This window comes from Rhinopithecus roxellana, chromosome 7 (assembly GCF_007565055.1).
Source record: "Rhinopithecus roxellana isolate Shanxi Qingling chromosome 7, ASM756505v1, whole genome shotgun sequence".
Lineage (NCBI taxonomy): Eukaryota > Metazoa > Chordata > Mammalia > Primates > Cercopithecidae > Rhinopithecus > Rhinopithecus roxellana.
In genome coordinates, this window is record NC_044555.1 from 33,709,736 (window position 1) to 33,724,677 (window position 14,942).

The 14,942-nt window shown below is 46.9% G+C and overlaps 1 protein-coding gene across 13 annotated transcripts in view; it reads right to left on the minus strand.

The window, feature by feature from the left end:
• Positions 1 to 14,942, minus strand: part of HUWE1 (HECT, UBA and WWE domain containing E3 ubiquitin protein ligase 1) — a 153,353-nt gene that overhangs the window by 1,660 nt on the left and 136,751 nt on the right. For 12 of the 13 annotated variants that reach the window (XM_030934819.1, XM_030934818.1, XM_030934827.1 and 9 more), the window contains 16 exons: positions 14,369 to 14,915; positions 13,091 to 13,691; positions 12,132 to 12,253; positions 11,864 to 12,020; positions 10,462 to 10,594; positions 9,993 to 10,195; positions 9,274 to 9,401; positions 7,888 to 7,984; positions 5,236 to 5,391; positions 4,420 to 4,665; positions 3,935 to 4,052; positions 3,153 to 3,293; positions 1,964 to 2,251; positions 1,732 to 1,837; positions 939 to 1,056; positions 62 to 243 (listed from right to left, as the gene is read on the minus strand). In XM_030934819.1, coding sequence (XP_030790679.1) covers positions 62 to 243; positions 939 to 1,056; positions 1,732 to 1,837; positions 1,964 to 2,251; positions 3,153 to 3,293; positions 3,935 to 4,052; positions 4,420 to 4,665; positions 5,236 to 5,391; positions 7,888 to 7,984; positions 9,274 to 9,401; positions 9,993 to 10,195; positions 10,462 to 10,594; positions 11,864 to 12,020; positions 12,132 to 12,253; positions 13,091 to 13,691; positions 14,369 to 14,915 — 3,343 coding nt within the window. The remainder of the gene's footprint in view (positions 1 to 61; positions 244 to 938; positions 1,057 to 1,731; positions 1,838 to 1,963; positions 2,252 to 3,152; positions 3,294 to 3,934; positions 4,053 to 4,419; positions 4,666 to 5,235; positions 5,392 to 7,887; positions 7,985 to 9,273; positions 9,402 to 9,992; positions 10,196 to 10,461; positions 10,595 to 11,863; positions 12,021 to 12,131; positions 12,254 to 13,090; positions 13,692 to 14,368; positions 14,916 to 14,942) is intronic. The other variant, XM_030934823.1, reaches the window with a different exon arrangement.

Consider the following 14,942-nt stretch of genomic DNA (forward strand, 5'->3'; position numbering starts at 1 on the left):
AGCGTTGCCTAGAGGACCATATGAGAGGACCATATGAAGAGGGATGCCAGCAGCAGCTCACCTGAATAGAGTTGGACTGGTACTTGTGGTATTCAGTGTTGGATTTCAGATCATCGATGTCAATGGTGGGCAGTCCTGATATAAGCAGCTCTAACTCCTGCTCAGTGAAGATGGAAATGAGGCGCTTTGGAATGATCTCATAGAAGCCTTCTAAGAAAGCTGCCAGCTGCTTGCGGATGGCTCCTGGTGAGATAACCAAAAAGCCACATGATTTCTAAACTCACACAACTGTAGAGGTAGAGGTCAGAGATCCCCAGTCTGGGTCCCATCTACCACTGTTAGCTGGGACTACAGGCATGCACCACCACGCCTGGTTGATTTTGCCCAGGCTATTCTCAACTCCCTGGGCTCAAGCTATCCTCCTGCCTCAGCCTCCCAAAGTGCTAGGATTACAAGTGTGAGCCACTGTGCCCAGTGGTGTTTTTTTTGTTTTTGTTTTTTTTGTTTTTTTTTGAGATGGAGTCTCTGTCACCCAGGCTGGAGTAGAGTGGTGCAACCTCGGCTCACTGTAACCTCCACCTCCCAGGTTCAAGCAATTCTTCTGCCTCAGCCTCCCAAGTAGCTGGGCCTACAGGCACACGCTGCCACACCCGGCTAATTTTTTACTTTAGTAGAGACGTGGTTTCACCATGTTGGCCAGGCTGGTCTCAAACTCCTGACCTTGACTGAACCACCTGCCTTGGCCTCCCAAAGTGCTGGGATTACAGGCGTGAGCTACCACGTCCAAAGTAAAGTATTTTTGATCAAGTGTTTTGTCTTTTGTGCAAGGCATTTGTGGCTTTGTCATAGTGGAGGAAAACAAAACATGCCTATCACATGAATCAAGTCTGACTTCTTCTCATATTGAGCAACTAGAGGACTAGGAACACTTCCCCTACCTGTCATTCTCATCTGGCATACCAGGTGTACATACTCCTTCTTATTCTCCTCTGTTACCAAGATGTTGGCCCCATTGGGTTTGAGGTCACGAACTTCACAAACTCCAAACTCTTGGACCTAGAACAACCAAAACACCAATCATACATATCAGACTTCGTCTAGGATGGGATTAGATACCTAGGAACACACCCTAAACCCCTTGCCATGTCCTGGGCAGAGAGATGAGGCAAGTACATACAAAATAGTGACTTTTTTCACTACTCACAGCTAGCAACTCGCCTGATAGGGAAAGGCTTTGGGTAGGAAAGAGGAAAATACTCTTTGCCTCTAAGATCCACAAAGAAGCCAGAAGAGAGTAAGGCAACTGTCAGTGGTAAAAGGGAAAAGGAAGTGGCTAACATACATAGCAGAATGTAATCTCTTAGGAAAACAATTTGGGAGAAGAGTAACCTTAATTACCTTCATTTACCCCTCACTTACATTTGTACAATTTTTCTACAATCAATAGCTGGTGTACAAAATTTCTACATTTACCCTTGGGAATGAAGAATTATGTACTAGAGCATTTTATTTATTTATTTATTTTTAAAATAAAGGTGAAACTAGGAAATGGCCTGCAAATCCTGGTTTTCCTGTTTGTGATGTCACTCACAAACACCTGCTGCAGCTTTAAGAAGTCAAGATGCTTCCCTAGAACTATGAGAAAGTCACGCAGTGCTAGTTCTAAGGTGAACCTGGAATGGATCTTCTATACTGGCTGGAATGTGCTGTGATTAGGATTTCTTGACCTACCTCAGTGCTGAAGGTGAGGTCATAGCCTAGTGTGGAGACATCATTTTCCAGTAGATAAACCAGACCCTGGTAGAAGTGGTAATCTTCACTCTCCATATCTGTGTATCTAGAAAAACACAATTATACAGGGTCATGGTTTGTGGGTTGGGGGAAGAGGGAGCACAAGGATGGGACACAAAAATACAAGACCCCCAGGACTGAGGATAGTCCCAGGACTATGCCTCATCCTCACCTGACTGACTTGCCCAAGATGTGTTTGTAAAAGGATCGAGTAAAGTAGCACTCCAGAAGACGGTTGTCATATACAGCTTTGGCCACAATGCGTCCGACAAACTTGAAGTAGCTGAGGTGGTTGGGGTTGCAGTGGGAAGATGGATTGATGGTGTAGGTGACTCGATCACCAGGTGAGGTACGGAACAAGGCATACATAGGGTTAAACATCTCTCGAGAGATGATCATGTACCACTCCCGCAGGAGCCCGCCAGCATCCTGCCCTTCTTCTCCTTCAAACACTATATACCTGCATAAGAAAGCAGAAGCAGAAAAGAGTTGTGCAGAAAACCCAGGATACATCCAGTCATTTGTGTGAGTACATCCGGTCATTTGTGTGAGTGACAGACTGTGAAGCAGTGTCTGGGGGTGCAGTGTCAGATGAAGAGGTGAACAGAGAGAGTGCCAGCACAGCCCAGAAGTGGGGTGGAGATCTGGGACCAAACAAAAGCACCACTGACAGAGATGTCCCAAAATAGTCAAGGTTAACAGATATTCCGGAAAACACCAATAGGAAAGGTATCAGAGGAATAAATGAAGGCTTGCTTAGGTTAAGTGGGGAGGGGAGAAAAGTGGTATTAGAGAGGGGTAAGCCCAGAGTCCAAACTCTCTAAAGGTATTTGGTGGAAGACCATGGCATATAGTCTGTCTAGGGAGACTCCCTGACTTCTTGTGATTACACAGATGGTGAGCCCACACAAGAGATGGGGAGGAATCATTAAATGACTCGAATAGGTCTTTCATCTCATCAGCTCCTATGCTCACGATCAAGAACTGCCGATCTCCTCTAGGTGGCTTCAGAATCACCAGTGAGCAGTTACCAGTTTGGTGGAGGCCACTCATACATGGGCATTCCTAGTATAGCAATGGTAAAGCTCTCATTGCAAAGCCAGCAGGTATATCCTTATAAACACCAAAGACTTTCCTGTCTGTCTGGGAATTGTTGGGTAGCTTAGCTAAGGGGCCAGCCAGCAGGGCAGGCCCAGAAGATAGAAGACAACTCAGTAAGATATCTAAAACAAGATTCCTATAGGTAATTCCTATTAGGGACGGCAGAACCTCCCTAAATTTGAGGCTAGAGCAAGCCATCACTACTGTGCAGGAGACCCCACCTCCCACCCGCCATCTTTTCTCCGTTCCTGGGTCCTTACAATCGATTCTTCATTTCTTCAGGGGATTTGCGATGCAGCTCACGATAGGAATCTTCAAACACATGGTCACGACGGACATGCACAGCCATGTCTTCTTTCCGGAGCCCCTCATCTAAACGCTCCAGCTCTTGGCGGAAATATCTTGGGAGGTAGAAAAGGAAGGAAGACAGGATTAAGGGTGGCAGAATAAATTTGTTTGTGTGATTAGGAAGAAGACCCACAATGATGCTCCTTGTATCCTCCAAACACTTTGATCTCTGCTCCCCACTGTTTGGGAAATGCCCAGTAGTTGGGAGAGGTAGATCACTTATTACCAACTCTAAATTTTTCTTACCTCCACTGAGTAAGGACCCACAAAGATTGTGACATGTGATTTCTGCCACAAGCAGGTAAGCATGTACACATGCACCAGGAGGAGGAGAGGCATAGGGAAGACTCCAGGAGTGTTGTGGAAGCCCTGGAACCCTGCTGTGCGTGTACTATGGCCACCTGTGCCTTCTGTACTACCCCCAAAGGATGAAACAGAACTTTAGAAATCGTGTGGTTCAAAAATCATGTGACTCTGCTTTGCTGATGAAAAATGCAGATGGGGTGGAGAAGCCCAAGGAGTATTTAGGTATGATGGCCATCAATGGTACAGCTGTCTCTTCCCTCCCCACCACCACTATATTCCAAGTGCTGCCACCAAAGGAAACTTGTGGCCTCAAGAGTAACTTCAGAGGCGAGTTACCATGTGAGGAGTTCTCACCACCCCTCCACCCCCCAATATCAAGGACACATACTTGCGCTTGACATCAAAGTCGAGGACACGAATGTAGTCTACCAGGACAGCAAAAGGCCCATCAGCAAGGTGGGTCGTGGACTGCCGTAGGATCTGGTTTAACACAGTGCGGTGAGTCTCTGAGGGGAGAAGTGACGGCAAGAATTAAGCACATCATGGGCCCCAGAAGCTGTAAGACAGCCAACCAGCTAGTAACTCTCTCTTCCTTCCTCTTCCTTATTTCAGGGCTTTGAAAGGACTAATCAAAACCAAGGGCCAACCCTTGAGGTGTGAACGTGAATCTGAGCATTTCTATTCTAAATCTGAGTATCCTGAGGCCATGGGAAACCATGCAGGGTTTACATACACAGGTGTGTATACACACACACACACATACACACACACTCTCTCTCTCTCTCTCTATGGAATCGCTAAGGATTAACTGTATGGCACAATACTGTTTAAAATGAAGCCTTCTACACCTGGCAGCCTAAAAGTTCCCTGTACCTGCAAAGCGAAGGAACTTCTGTGTGTCAGGGGGCAGGCTTGAGGAGATGTGCATAGATGAGGGCTCCCGGGAGAAGAATGGGTCAAGGGAGGAAGGCGTGGCTGGGGTTAAGGGGGCTGGGGAGAGTGGAGGAGGCTCGTCCTTGATGTGTGCCAGCTGACTCTCACGGGTGTCTCGGACAGGAGGCTTGCTCTCCCGCTCTGTGGCATGGACCAGAAAGAAGGCCTCGACGGCAGGCTGTAGCACTAGGGGTAGGAATGATGGGGAAGTAACATTTTACTTTGCAAACTTCAACATGCAAACCTGTTTGCCCTCAAAAACAAATTATAAAAATAAATATGGAAGAAGAAATAATGAAAACTAGGCTAGGTGTGGTGGCTCACACCTATGATCCCAGCAATCTGGGAGGCCGAGGTGGGAAAACTGCTTGAGCCCAGGAGTTTGAGATCACCCTGGGCAACATAGTGAGACCTCATTTCTAATTCAAAAAAAAAAAAGAAAGTAGAAACAATGAGAACTTGCAGGGAAATATGATAGTAGAACCAAGTCACAGAGGAACGTCCTTGAAGCCAAAAAAAAATGGGATAGGTAACCAGTTATAAAGATTCACCTTGTCTACAAAGTGCAAGACACCAGCTATTAAAAGAGAAGGTCAATCTTTTTTATACTGAGGTCAGAGAAAAAATGCTTCTCTTTTGAATTCTCATTACAGAGACACTGAGAGGAGTAACCTGGAAGGAAGAAAAACAAGCTGGCAGGAAAGTCCCTAGAGCAGACCAGTGGGTTGGGACCTGGGCCTTTAGCCCACAACTCACCTAGCACAGCATGCTGGTCATGGGATTCCTCTAGTTCCTTTAGACACTCCCCCAGCATGTCCCACAGCTCGTCCAAGCTCAGCTGCTCACTGAGCAGGGGTAACTCAGGTGGTCTTTCTTCCTTTTCCTTCTCCCCCTGTGGGGTTCCATCGGAGGCTGGAGGGCACACAGAAGAGAGTCAAAGTTTTCAAAATTTCCCTTCTACTTAGCTTTTACTAGACCAAATGCACCAACTAATATACAGAGCAAGTAGAGGGGACCAGTGGCCATTGAGTGGTACTCATCGAGCAACATCTGAAACAAGGTCTAGGACTGTACTGTATGGCATTTACATTGAATAGAATAAATAAAATAATGAATCTGGCTCCTCAGTGGCACTAGCCACATTTAAGGTGCTCAAAAGCCACAGGTGCTACTGCAGATCTGGACAGTGCTAGTCTAGTCACCGCCTCACTAGTTTCAAGAGAATCTGTGGATTACCTCAGGGTAATGTGACAACAGTGGAGTTTTGGATGGTTGCTGTCCAGTTTACACATGACGTTTTAGGACACTATCGTCATTGAATTCTGACAGCTGGCCTCGGAAAGTAGGCTGTCTCTTCCTCATTTTAGTTTCCGAGGAGGACAGCACCAGGACATCAAACTAGATCTTTCTAACCCTAAGTCTAATGCCTTTTTCTTTTTTTTTCTGAGACAGAGTCTCGTTCTGCTGCCCAGGCTGCAGTGCAGTGGTGTGATCTCGGCTCACTGCAACCTCTGCCTCCCGGGTTCAAGTGATTCTCCAGCCTCAGCCTCCTGAGTAGCTGGAATTACAGGCGCAAGCCACTATGCCCGGCTAATTTTTGTATTTTTAGTAGAGACTTGGTTTCATCATGTTGGTCAGGCTGGTCTTGAACTCTTGCCCTTGAGATCCACTTGCCTTGGCCTCCCAAAGTGCACAGGCCTGAGCCACCACGCCCGGCTGTCTAATGCCTTCTAAATTAGTCATCTTGTCCTGGGGCAGTTTAAAACCCTGAGAAGCCATGGTGTGACTGATGGAACCCCATGGCTGGTACTTTTCCTGATACTCACTGGGGGCTTATTCTAACCTCTGCTCAGCAGCAAGACCCAGCCCCATCTTCTGGGTGGGGAGTGACTGTTTCCTCATCAACCCCCAACCCCCATACACCTGCCCTGCTTAGGTTTCTTCTTGACCTTTGCTGTTCATTCTTTACCCAAATCCTGACTATTCTTCAAGGTTGTGACAGCCTTAGGTTTGAATCCTGGCTCTGGTACTTGCAAATCATATTACTTTAGGTAAAAGAAGGTGAATACAGAACACAGGAATAACATCTATCTCCCCAAATCCTGATGAAAAGTAAATGACTTAATACAGCATTTCAACAATGGTTGTCCTACAAGGCTTCTCTAACCACTATACATGTGTTAACTCATTTAATCCTAAGAACTGAACATTCCTATTTTAAACAAGGAAACCTAACGAAGAGGTTTGCCTCAGGTCCCAGAGCCAGTAAATGGGGGAGCCAAGAATTAAAACATGGGAGACTAAGGCTGGTCGGTTGTGGCTCATACCTGTAATCCCAGCACTTTGGGAGGCCGAAGCGGGTGGATTACCTGAGGTCAGGAGTCTGAAACCAGCCTGGCCAATATGGCGAAACCCTGTCTCTACTAAAAATACAAAAAAAAAAAAAAAAAAAAAAAAAAAATTAGCCGGGCATGGTGGCGGACGCCTGTAATCCCATCTACTTGGGAGGCTGAGGCAGGACAATCACTTTAACCCAGGAGGCAGAGGTTGCAGTGAGCCGAGATGGCACCACTGGCACTCCACCCTGGGCGACAAAGCGAGACTACATCTCAAAAATAAATAAATAAATAAATAAATAAAACATGGGAGAATGAAGTGAGAGGATGGCTTGAGGCCAGGAGTTCAAGACCAGCCTGGGCAACATAGTGAGACTCCATTCCTACAAAAATAAAAAAAATTAGCTGGGCATGGTGGCCTGTCCCTTATAATCCCAGCTACTCATAGCCGAGGCAGGAGGACTGACTGAGCCCAGAAGTTTGAGGTTGCAGTGAGCTATGACTGCGTTACTGCATCCTAGCTTAGGTGGCGGAGAAAGACCCTGCCTCAATAATAAAACAAAAGTTTTAAAACACATGCTGGGCTGGGCGCGGTGGCTCACCTGAGGTCAGGAGTTCGAGACCAGCCTGGACAACATGGCAAAACTCCGTCTCTACTAAAAAAAAATACGAAAACTAGCCAGGTGTGGTGGCGTGTGCCTGTAATCCCAGCTACTCGGGAGACTGAGACATGAGAATTGCTTGAACCCAGGAGGCAGAGGTTGCAGTGAGCAGAGATCGTGCCACTGCATTCCAGCCTGGCAACAGAGGGAGACTGTCTCAAAAACCACCACCACAATAACAAAAAACCCCACAAAAACATGCTGTCTGAATGCATAATATCCCACCATATAGTTTCTTTACTACAGGAAAGAAAAGTGTGCCTTGGTTGTCAAACACCTGTTATCATTTACAGAAACCAGGGTTTACTGGAAGAAATGGGAAAACACGGGCTTATATATGCTGGGAGCAGAGGATTCAGCAGACATTCCAGAAGACTTTTGCTCGGCTGGAAACAGGAAGTAGTACTGACCAATGGATTGAGTATCTTGAGCACTGGGAGATGGCTGGTCCACATCCATGGGTGATTCCTCCCTCCGGACAGATGCCTCTGACTGGCTAGACTCCGACTGGATAAAAGGGAGACAAAAATCACATAAGGGTGCAACTCTGCTTTCCTTAGAGGCAGGCTAGAGGTTGGCCCTTCCACTTCTCATACATTGAGCTTGCAAAGAAACTTCCCATATTTGGGTGGGGAAACTGTAGCTATCCAGGACAAAAGGATGCCTTTCCCAACTCTTCTGCTTTTCTCCAGTGTAAGTTTTCCAAGCTTTTCCCAACAGCTTCTCGGATGCCTACATTTCCTACAGTCTACAATCCAGATCTGTGACCAGTCAGAACTAGCCTCCTGTATACAGACTTCGTCGTCTTCTGGGGTGTGTGTGTGTGTGTGTGTGTGTGTGTGTGTGTGTAAGAGATTCAGATGGGTGGAAGGTAGGTTTGCTCTTTGTTTCTGTTTGCTCACAAAAGGGGGAATAACAGGAGAATTAGAGCAACCTCTCATGAGTGGGATTATTTAAAAAGCCAACATCTTTTCGGGTAATGGGAAAGAGACTAGGCAGAAAAAATACTCCAGAATAACAGCTTTTATTTTCCCTTTCTACCTTCTTAGAGTCACTTCCCCTAAGTTCAAGGCTTTTCCCTGCCTATTCAATAAAACCATACTGTATAACAGTAATTATATGCAAAGAAATATCAGGTCTTAGGATACCTTTCTTGGACCTTGGAAAGGTAACTTACATGTTGCAAGGACAGGAAAACAATGAGGGAGTGCCACAGCATACACATGTGATGCCAGGCTTTTACTGCAGCCACTCAATGCCGGGACCCCAACACTGAGTTGGCTATTTAAGTACCTGAAGGTTTCCTCCTAAAAGTGCCTGAGTGCCTAGGTACCAAGGGATTACAGAGAATAAAGGCAGAGGGCAGGGTGGAGGGAGCAGCCACAGACAGAAGTGGCTGTGTGGGATATGTACCAAGCTTGGGGGACTTTCAATGGTAGGATTCCTGAGATGTTTCTGATGTACCTGCATTGTTCCATGAGACTGAAAAAAAACTTCACCCCATATCCCCTCAGAACCCAGACAACACTTAGCATCAGGCAGTTTGCAAAAGCGCCACTGTTGACTGGATAGCTGGGAGTGGGGTATGATGGCCAAGCTTTAAATCAAATCAAACCAACAAACCAATCAACAAATAGGAAAACACCAACAGAAAGTAACCCTTTTGTCCAGAAGCATTCATATAGCAAACTTAATGCAAAAGCATACAAGGTAAAGGCAATGAAACCCCACTGATGACATGGTGGGGGGATGAGTGGAGAGACAAATGAATGAGGGGCCACAGGCATCATGCTAACCGTTGCTGCTTGTTGCTGTCTCCGCGCCCTTTGACCCTCACGTACCATTTGTATAATGGCATCAGCCTCAGCCTCCAGCTGCCGAACAGCTGCCTGGATGCTGCTAGCTGAGCCTAAACCGGAGGAACCTGGGAGAAAGAGAAAGAGGAAGGCAAGATATAAAATATAGGAAGAGGGAAAGCCCAATATTCTCTCTCCTATCTCCTGGGCTGCCACAGGGCATCTTGCTGAGGTCTTTTGAGCTTTAGCTCAGGAAGCTTCAGAGTACTCATCATCAGGCGCTAAGATTTACCATTACAGATAAGGGCAGGGGGCATGATGCTAGACAGACAGATGGTTTTGTGCGAGAGGGTTCTGTGGGACAGGAGGAAAGAGGTAGGGAAAATGATTTGTCAAGCCACGGCTTAGTTAGAAATGACCAAGGAAGCAGAAAGGAGATGCACCTAGTGAGTTAAGTCTTGTTCAGCAAAAGGTTGGCCCCCAACTTCCCTGCCAGATTTCCACTCCCGCTTAATTCCCGCTCCCCCTAATGAATTGCCTACGCAGATAGCTTGAATGAGATGTAGAATGCAGCCATCAACATTCTGAAAAAAGGATAATCATTTTCCTTTTGGAAAGGTCAAACAGGAAGGAGACAGGCCGTTAAGTCCTGCACCTCCAAGGACTCTGGCTTTACCGCCACCAACCCTTCCCCTCAACTGGACACTCTAGTTCCATACCTAGCCTGCCTGTCTGCTTGGCTTTCTTGTTAGCCCGGCGCGTGTCGTCCCGGAGCTGGATGATGACCTGTAGTACCCTCAAGAAGAACTTCTGGGTAGATGTCTTGGATGTCAACATGGACATAGAAGGCAGCTGGAGCTCCCGGCCACCCAAAGGTCGCTTCTGAGATGCCACAATTACCACATTCTCAGCCATGTCAAACCTGGATAGTGTAGAGGTGGCTTGCGTATATTGACAGCATCAAAGTATAAACACCCAAAGCAAGCAAGGCTTCCTGGTGTCAACCAGAGGGGTAAGGAAACTCAGAAGGAAATCTTCCAAGTAGAAAGTAGAATAAAACGGGTCAAGTGTGTATAGGAAAGATACGAAAATCACCCAGAGAAATAAAAAAGACCAGGAAACCAGCAAGAGCCATCTTCCAGAATATCCCAGATCCAAGCCCCCAGTCAAATGGTGGCTACCACCCACCTGCTCTGCATTTTGCCCTTCAGCTTGGTGGTCTGTGGCTGCTCCTCGGGCAGGCCATCAGGAGAGAGGGTTTCACATTGGGCTCGCCGCTGCTGCTCGAGGTTGTATTCCCGCAGCTCGGCCAGCAGGGTACCTGAGCAGGCAGAGGAGTCAGCAAGTGTTCAGAGACTCCCCTGGTAAAGTGGCTAAAAGCCAAATCTCTCTAAGACACCTGCTTAGGCCACTCTTCGTTGCTCAGCTGCAAAGAACCTAGAGTGAGCTGGAATGGTGCTCTGTTCAGCTTTTTATGCGTGTCCATGGATCGTCACCTGGGACTATCAATTTACCTATGGCCACAGGGATCTGCTGAATCTGTATGAAATGAGTTTCATGTAGAAGAGAAACAGTATCTCCTCTGGAGCTAGACAGATCATGATTGAAATCCCATATATCTCTCAAAATTACTGAGGTTCTGTGGTGGTTTCAGGCAAATTTCTTGACCCTTTGCCCAATTTGCTTACCAATATTAATATTGGGAATATTACTGCCTAACCTCACAAGGTTGCTATAAGAATTAAGAGATAATTATATGGTAGACTGCCTAGACAGTGCCTGGCCCATAGGTGTGGAATAGATGGTGGCAGCCAAGAGAGAAAGGTCAGAGGCCAAATTCTTTCTGGAAGAATGTTGTAATTTTCATGCAGCAAAGAACACCCTGAGTTATATAGGCCAACCAACTCTCCTATCACCCCAGACTTAGGGACATGAGAGTGAAGGAGAGACAGAACTAAGTAGGTAGCCAAGATCTAGGGAGACTCATGATTGGGATGAGGGTGGGACAGGGTAGAGAGATTCTATGTTGAAAGAAAACCTGGCTGTACTCCTTGGTCCAATCACTTTATCACCCTGGATTTTGGCTTTCTTCTCAGTAAAACAGGGAGGAAGATGATAGAAACTAGGCAATTTGTAACTGTTCTTAGAATGTTTGTATCTTCAAAATTACACAAGAGCAGAGAGTACTATTCTGACTCTATAATTCCTGAGGCTGAATGCAGTGTAGGCACATACTTTGAAGGGGTGAAGCTGCCTCAGCAGTCTTATCACAGGGTTATTATGAGTGCCCAGCATGGAGAAGAACGGCACTGCTGTTCCCACGTATTCTTTTTTCCCTTTATTAAGCACCAATGTGTGCCGGGCAGCGGGGATGAGGAGACAAACCCAGCCTTGCTTTCAAATAACTGAGCAGAGGAAAACAGATGATAACCCAGGGTAATCTGTGTTACAACAGAGGGAGCATGGAGGCTGTGTTATAGGGACATGGAGGTATCTGATTCAGCTTGGGGATTCAGGAAAGGATTCCAGAAAGATGAAGCACCTAAATGGAAACTTTCAGAAAGAGAGAATGCTTTACTCCTGCTATTACCTATTTGTTTACAAAGGGTATAACCCAGATGGCGGGCTCCATTCAGTAGCAGCTTGAGAACAGTGTCCCGGGTCCCAGAGTCCCCCCGGGAGAGCTGCAGTAGTACGTTGGCTGCATCCTCTAAGCCTTCCTCAGAACAAGAGTGGGATGTCAACACCTGAGAAAAAGAAGACAGGAGGCGTAAACTCCAGCCTGAGAACAAAATCATTATCTACCCTGTTTATCCTTTCTCCCCAAGTCTTAGCAGGTCAGAAGAGCTTGGACTCACCTCTACAGAGAGCTGTAGCTGGTTTTCAGTGAGGCCAGAGGACACCATCTTAAAGTCTGTACTGCTGCTGCCCCCATCACCCACCTTCGCTGGAGATTTGCTGCTCTTAGTAGTGGCAGAAACTTTGAGAAAACAGATAGAACACTGTAAGCCTCTGTGAAACTCACAAGCCAGGAACTAAGTGACAAAACCAAGGAATCACTGAATTGCCCAGGGCTTCAAAATGGGAAAGTACTGAAAAGGAAAACCCACTCACCAAAGGCAAATCTAAATGACTTGGGATGCTAAAAGCTTTTTATTTTTTATTAGAGACAGGGTCTCGCTCTGTTGCTCAAGCTAGAATGCAGTGGTGCAATCAGGTCTCACCATCAACTCAAAGAGGACTCCTATGACTGTAACTTCTAAGCTGATCAAGAACCCCAGGCATTTCTTCCAACTATTCCCCCACCATTATGGCCCCCTCTATTCTTCAAAACCTACTTCTTCAGATAATTCTTACTAATTTGTAGCAGGGACAGATTTCCATTTATTTCCGGGGATGATCTCGTTACTCTGAATCACACTGTATCCTGCCTGCCCTTTAACTATTTCCCATGAGAACTGGCTCCCTCAACAAGACTGGAAAGGCTGGGAATTCCCTGAGGATGGAACTTTCTTTCCTCCTTTTGGTGCCTAGCCTAGGGAAGCCACATTCAGTGAATGCCTGCTGACCTTCAAAGGTGTGTGTGTATGAGAGGCAGGGGAGAGAGTGAGAGAGAGAGAGAGAAAGAGAGACGGGGATGGAGGAAGGGAGAGTGAGAGAACTGGGACAGATGAGGTTGAGAATGGACACATTCTGCTCTCACAAACACAAACCAAGCTGATTGCTATCACTGAGGGAGAACTATCTGGATGGAAAAGGGGGTGAAGTGGGTGCAAAAGTATATACCCTACAGCTCCCAGTCTACATCCACACTTACTTGAAACAGTAGTGGTAGCAGTCGTGGGGGTCGTCACTGTGGTCGAAGCAGCTACGGCAATGGTGGAAACAGCCGTGGCAGCAACCAGGGCTGGAGCAGAAGTGACAGGGGTGGGTGCGGTAGGGGGTGTGGGCGTGGTGGAGGCGGCAGTGGTGGTGGTGGTAGATGTGGTTGAGGTGGCAGTAGTGGTGGAGGAAGCACCGCTGCCAGAATTAGCCTGTGCTTCTGACACCTTGTTTTCTGGGAGAGCAATTGAGATGAGAGAAAGGAGTCTGAGGAGTTTCTCAGTTAAGAGAGAGCTCCGGCGGATGACTGGGTGTGACAACATGTTCATGAGCTGCCCCAGTGGAGAGGCCTCAAGGCTGTATGGAGAGGTTTCCCCCTCACCGCCAGCGCTCACTGGCACTGACTTCACAGAGTTCTTGCCTTTCCGGCTGACATTCATGTTGTCCAGTTTTACCAATAAGTCCCAGAAGTCTGTGCAAATGCCACTGCTGGAGGACTGTGAGGAGCATGGGCTACAGGCCTTACTGCCCCTTTCCCGATCACTCTCACAGTTTGTTTCTTTGGTCCGCTGCTGTGTGAAGTGGCTGGGAAATACCTGCCGGGAAAAGGAGGACAGGCTTGGTCTAGGACGTCTTCACAGAGGATGAGCCTTCCTGATAGGGAAAAGACAACTGGTTCCCAGACTCTCCTTCGGACAATTTTGGTAAATATTGGGGGATATGTCATGTAAGAGTTTTATCCAACAGATAGTAAAGCAGCCTAGAGAAATGAATGAGGGCTTTGTAGCAATACAGACTCACGAGCAAACTTTTCCTGAGTTTTAGTCTCTGCACTTATAAAATGGAGAGGATAACTACACTTCCTTGCAAAGTTGTTGGAGATTAAACGACATGATGTATTGCACAGTGCCTGGCACAAGGCAGGCCTTTGATAGATGGCAGCAATGCTTATTATCGAAAGAACACTAAATTCTAGGTCCAGCTCCATCACTTTCTAATCATATGACAAAATGAATAAAATGTTCTGAATCCCAGGTTCTTCATCTGTAAAACAGGAATCATATAGCCCAGTTGTTTTGATGATTAAGATAATACATAAAAATGGAAAAGAATGAAAAAACCCCAGGAATATATAGGACAATCCCCCAGAAACAATACAGGGCTCAACACTTAAGAGCAAAAAGACATGCTAGCCTGCTTAGTGTTCAACTTTCACCCAGGCTCTTGCTGCCACCCTTCTTCCATCCCCAGGAGTTGGGTTCGAAACCCTCACCTTGGCCAATTGAATGAGTGTGTCCAAAACGTGTCTGCAGACAACAGGAGCAGCTTGGGGGTGGATGTGGACAGTGGAGCCACCACTTGCATGCTTCTCTGTATGTTTACGCCCCCCTGAACGCTGGATCTGAAATATATTAGTCCTGCAGCCTAGGGCTGCATCCATGGATACTGAGAGCCAGGAAAGCTGGTTGGAGCTCTTCGACTCCATCTTGTGTAGCAGGTCCAGGGGACGGTTCTCATGGCTACTTGACCCACAGCTCTTGCTTGATTTTTTGCCCTTTTCCTCACTTGTAGTGAGTTTGGGTGTTTCAATGCATAGCTCACTCTCACTGCTGCGCTGCAAGATGGAGAGCAGACTGCGGATGACCCAGTGGCGGGTCTGGGCATGGTAGCAGAGATTTCTCAGTACTCGGTGTAGACGGCTAGTATTGAGCTTTGGCTCATCCACAAAAAGTAGGACCAGGAGACAAGAAAGGGCTTCGTGGTCCAGAAGGAGCCGTCCTCGGAGACGGAGGAGAGTATCTACATTACTGCCAGAAGGCCTGGAAACAGAACATGGTTTTTGGGTA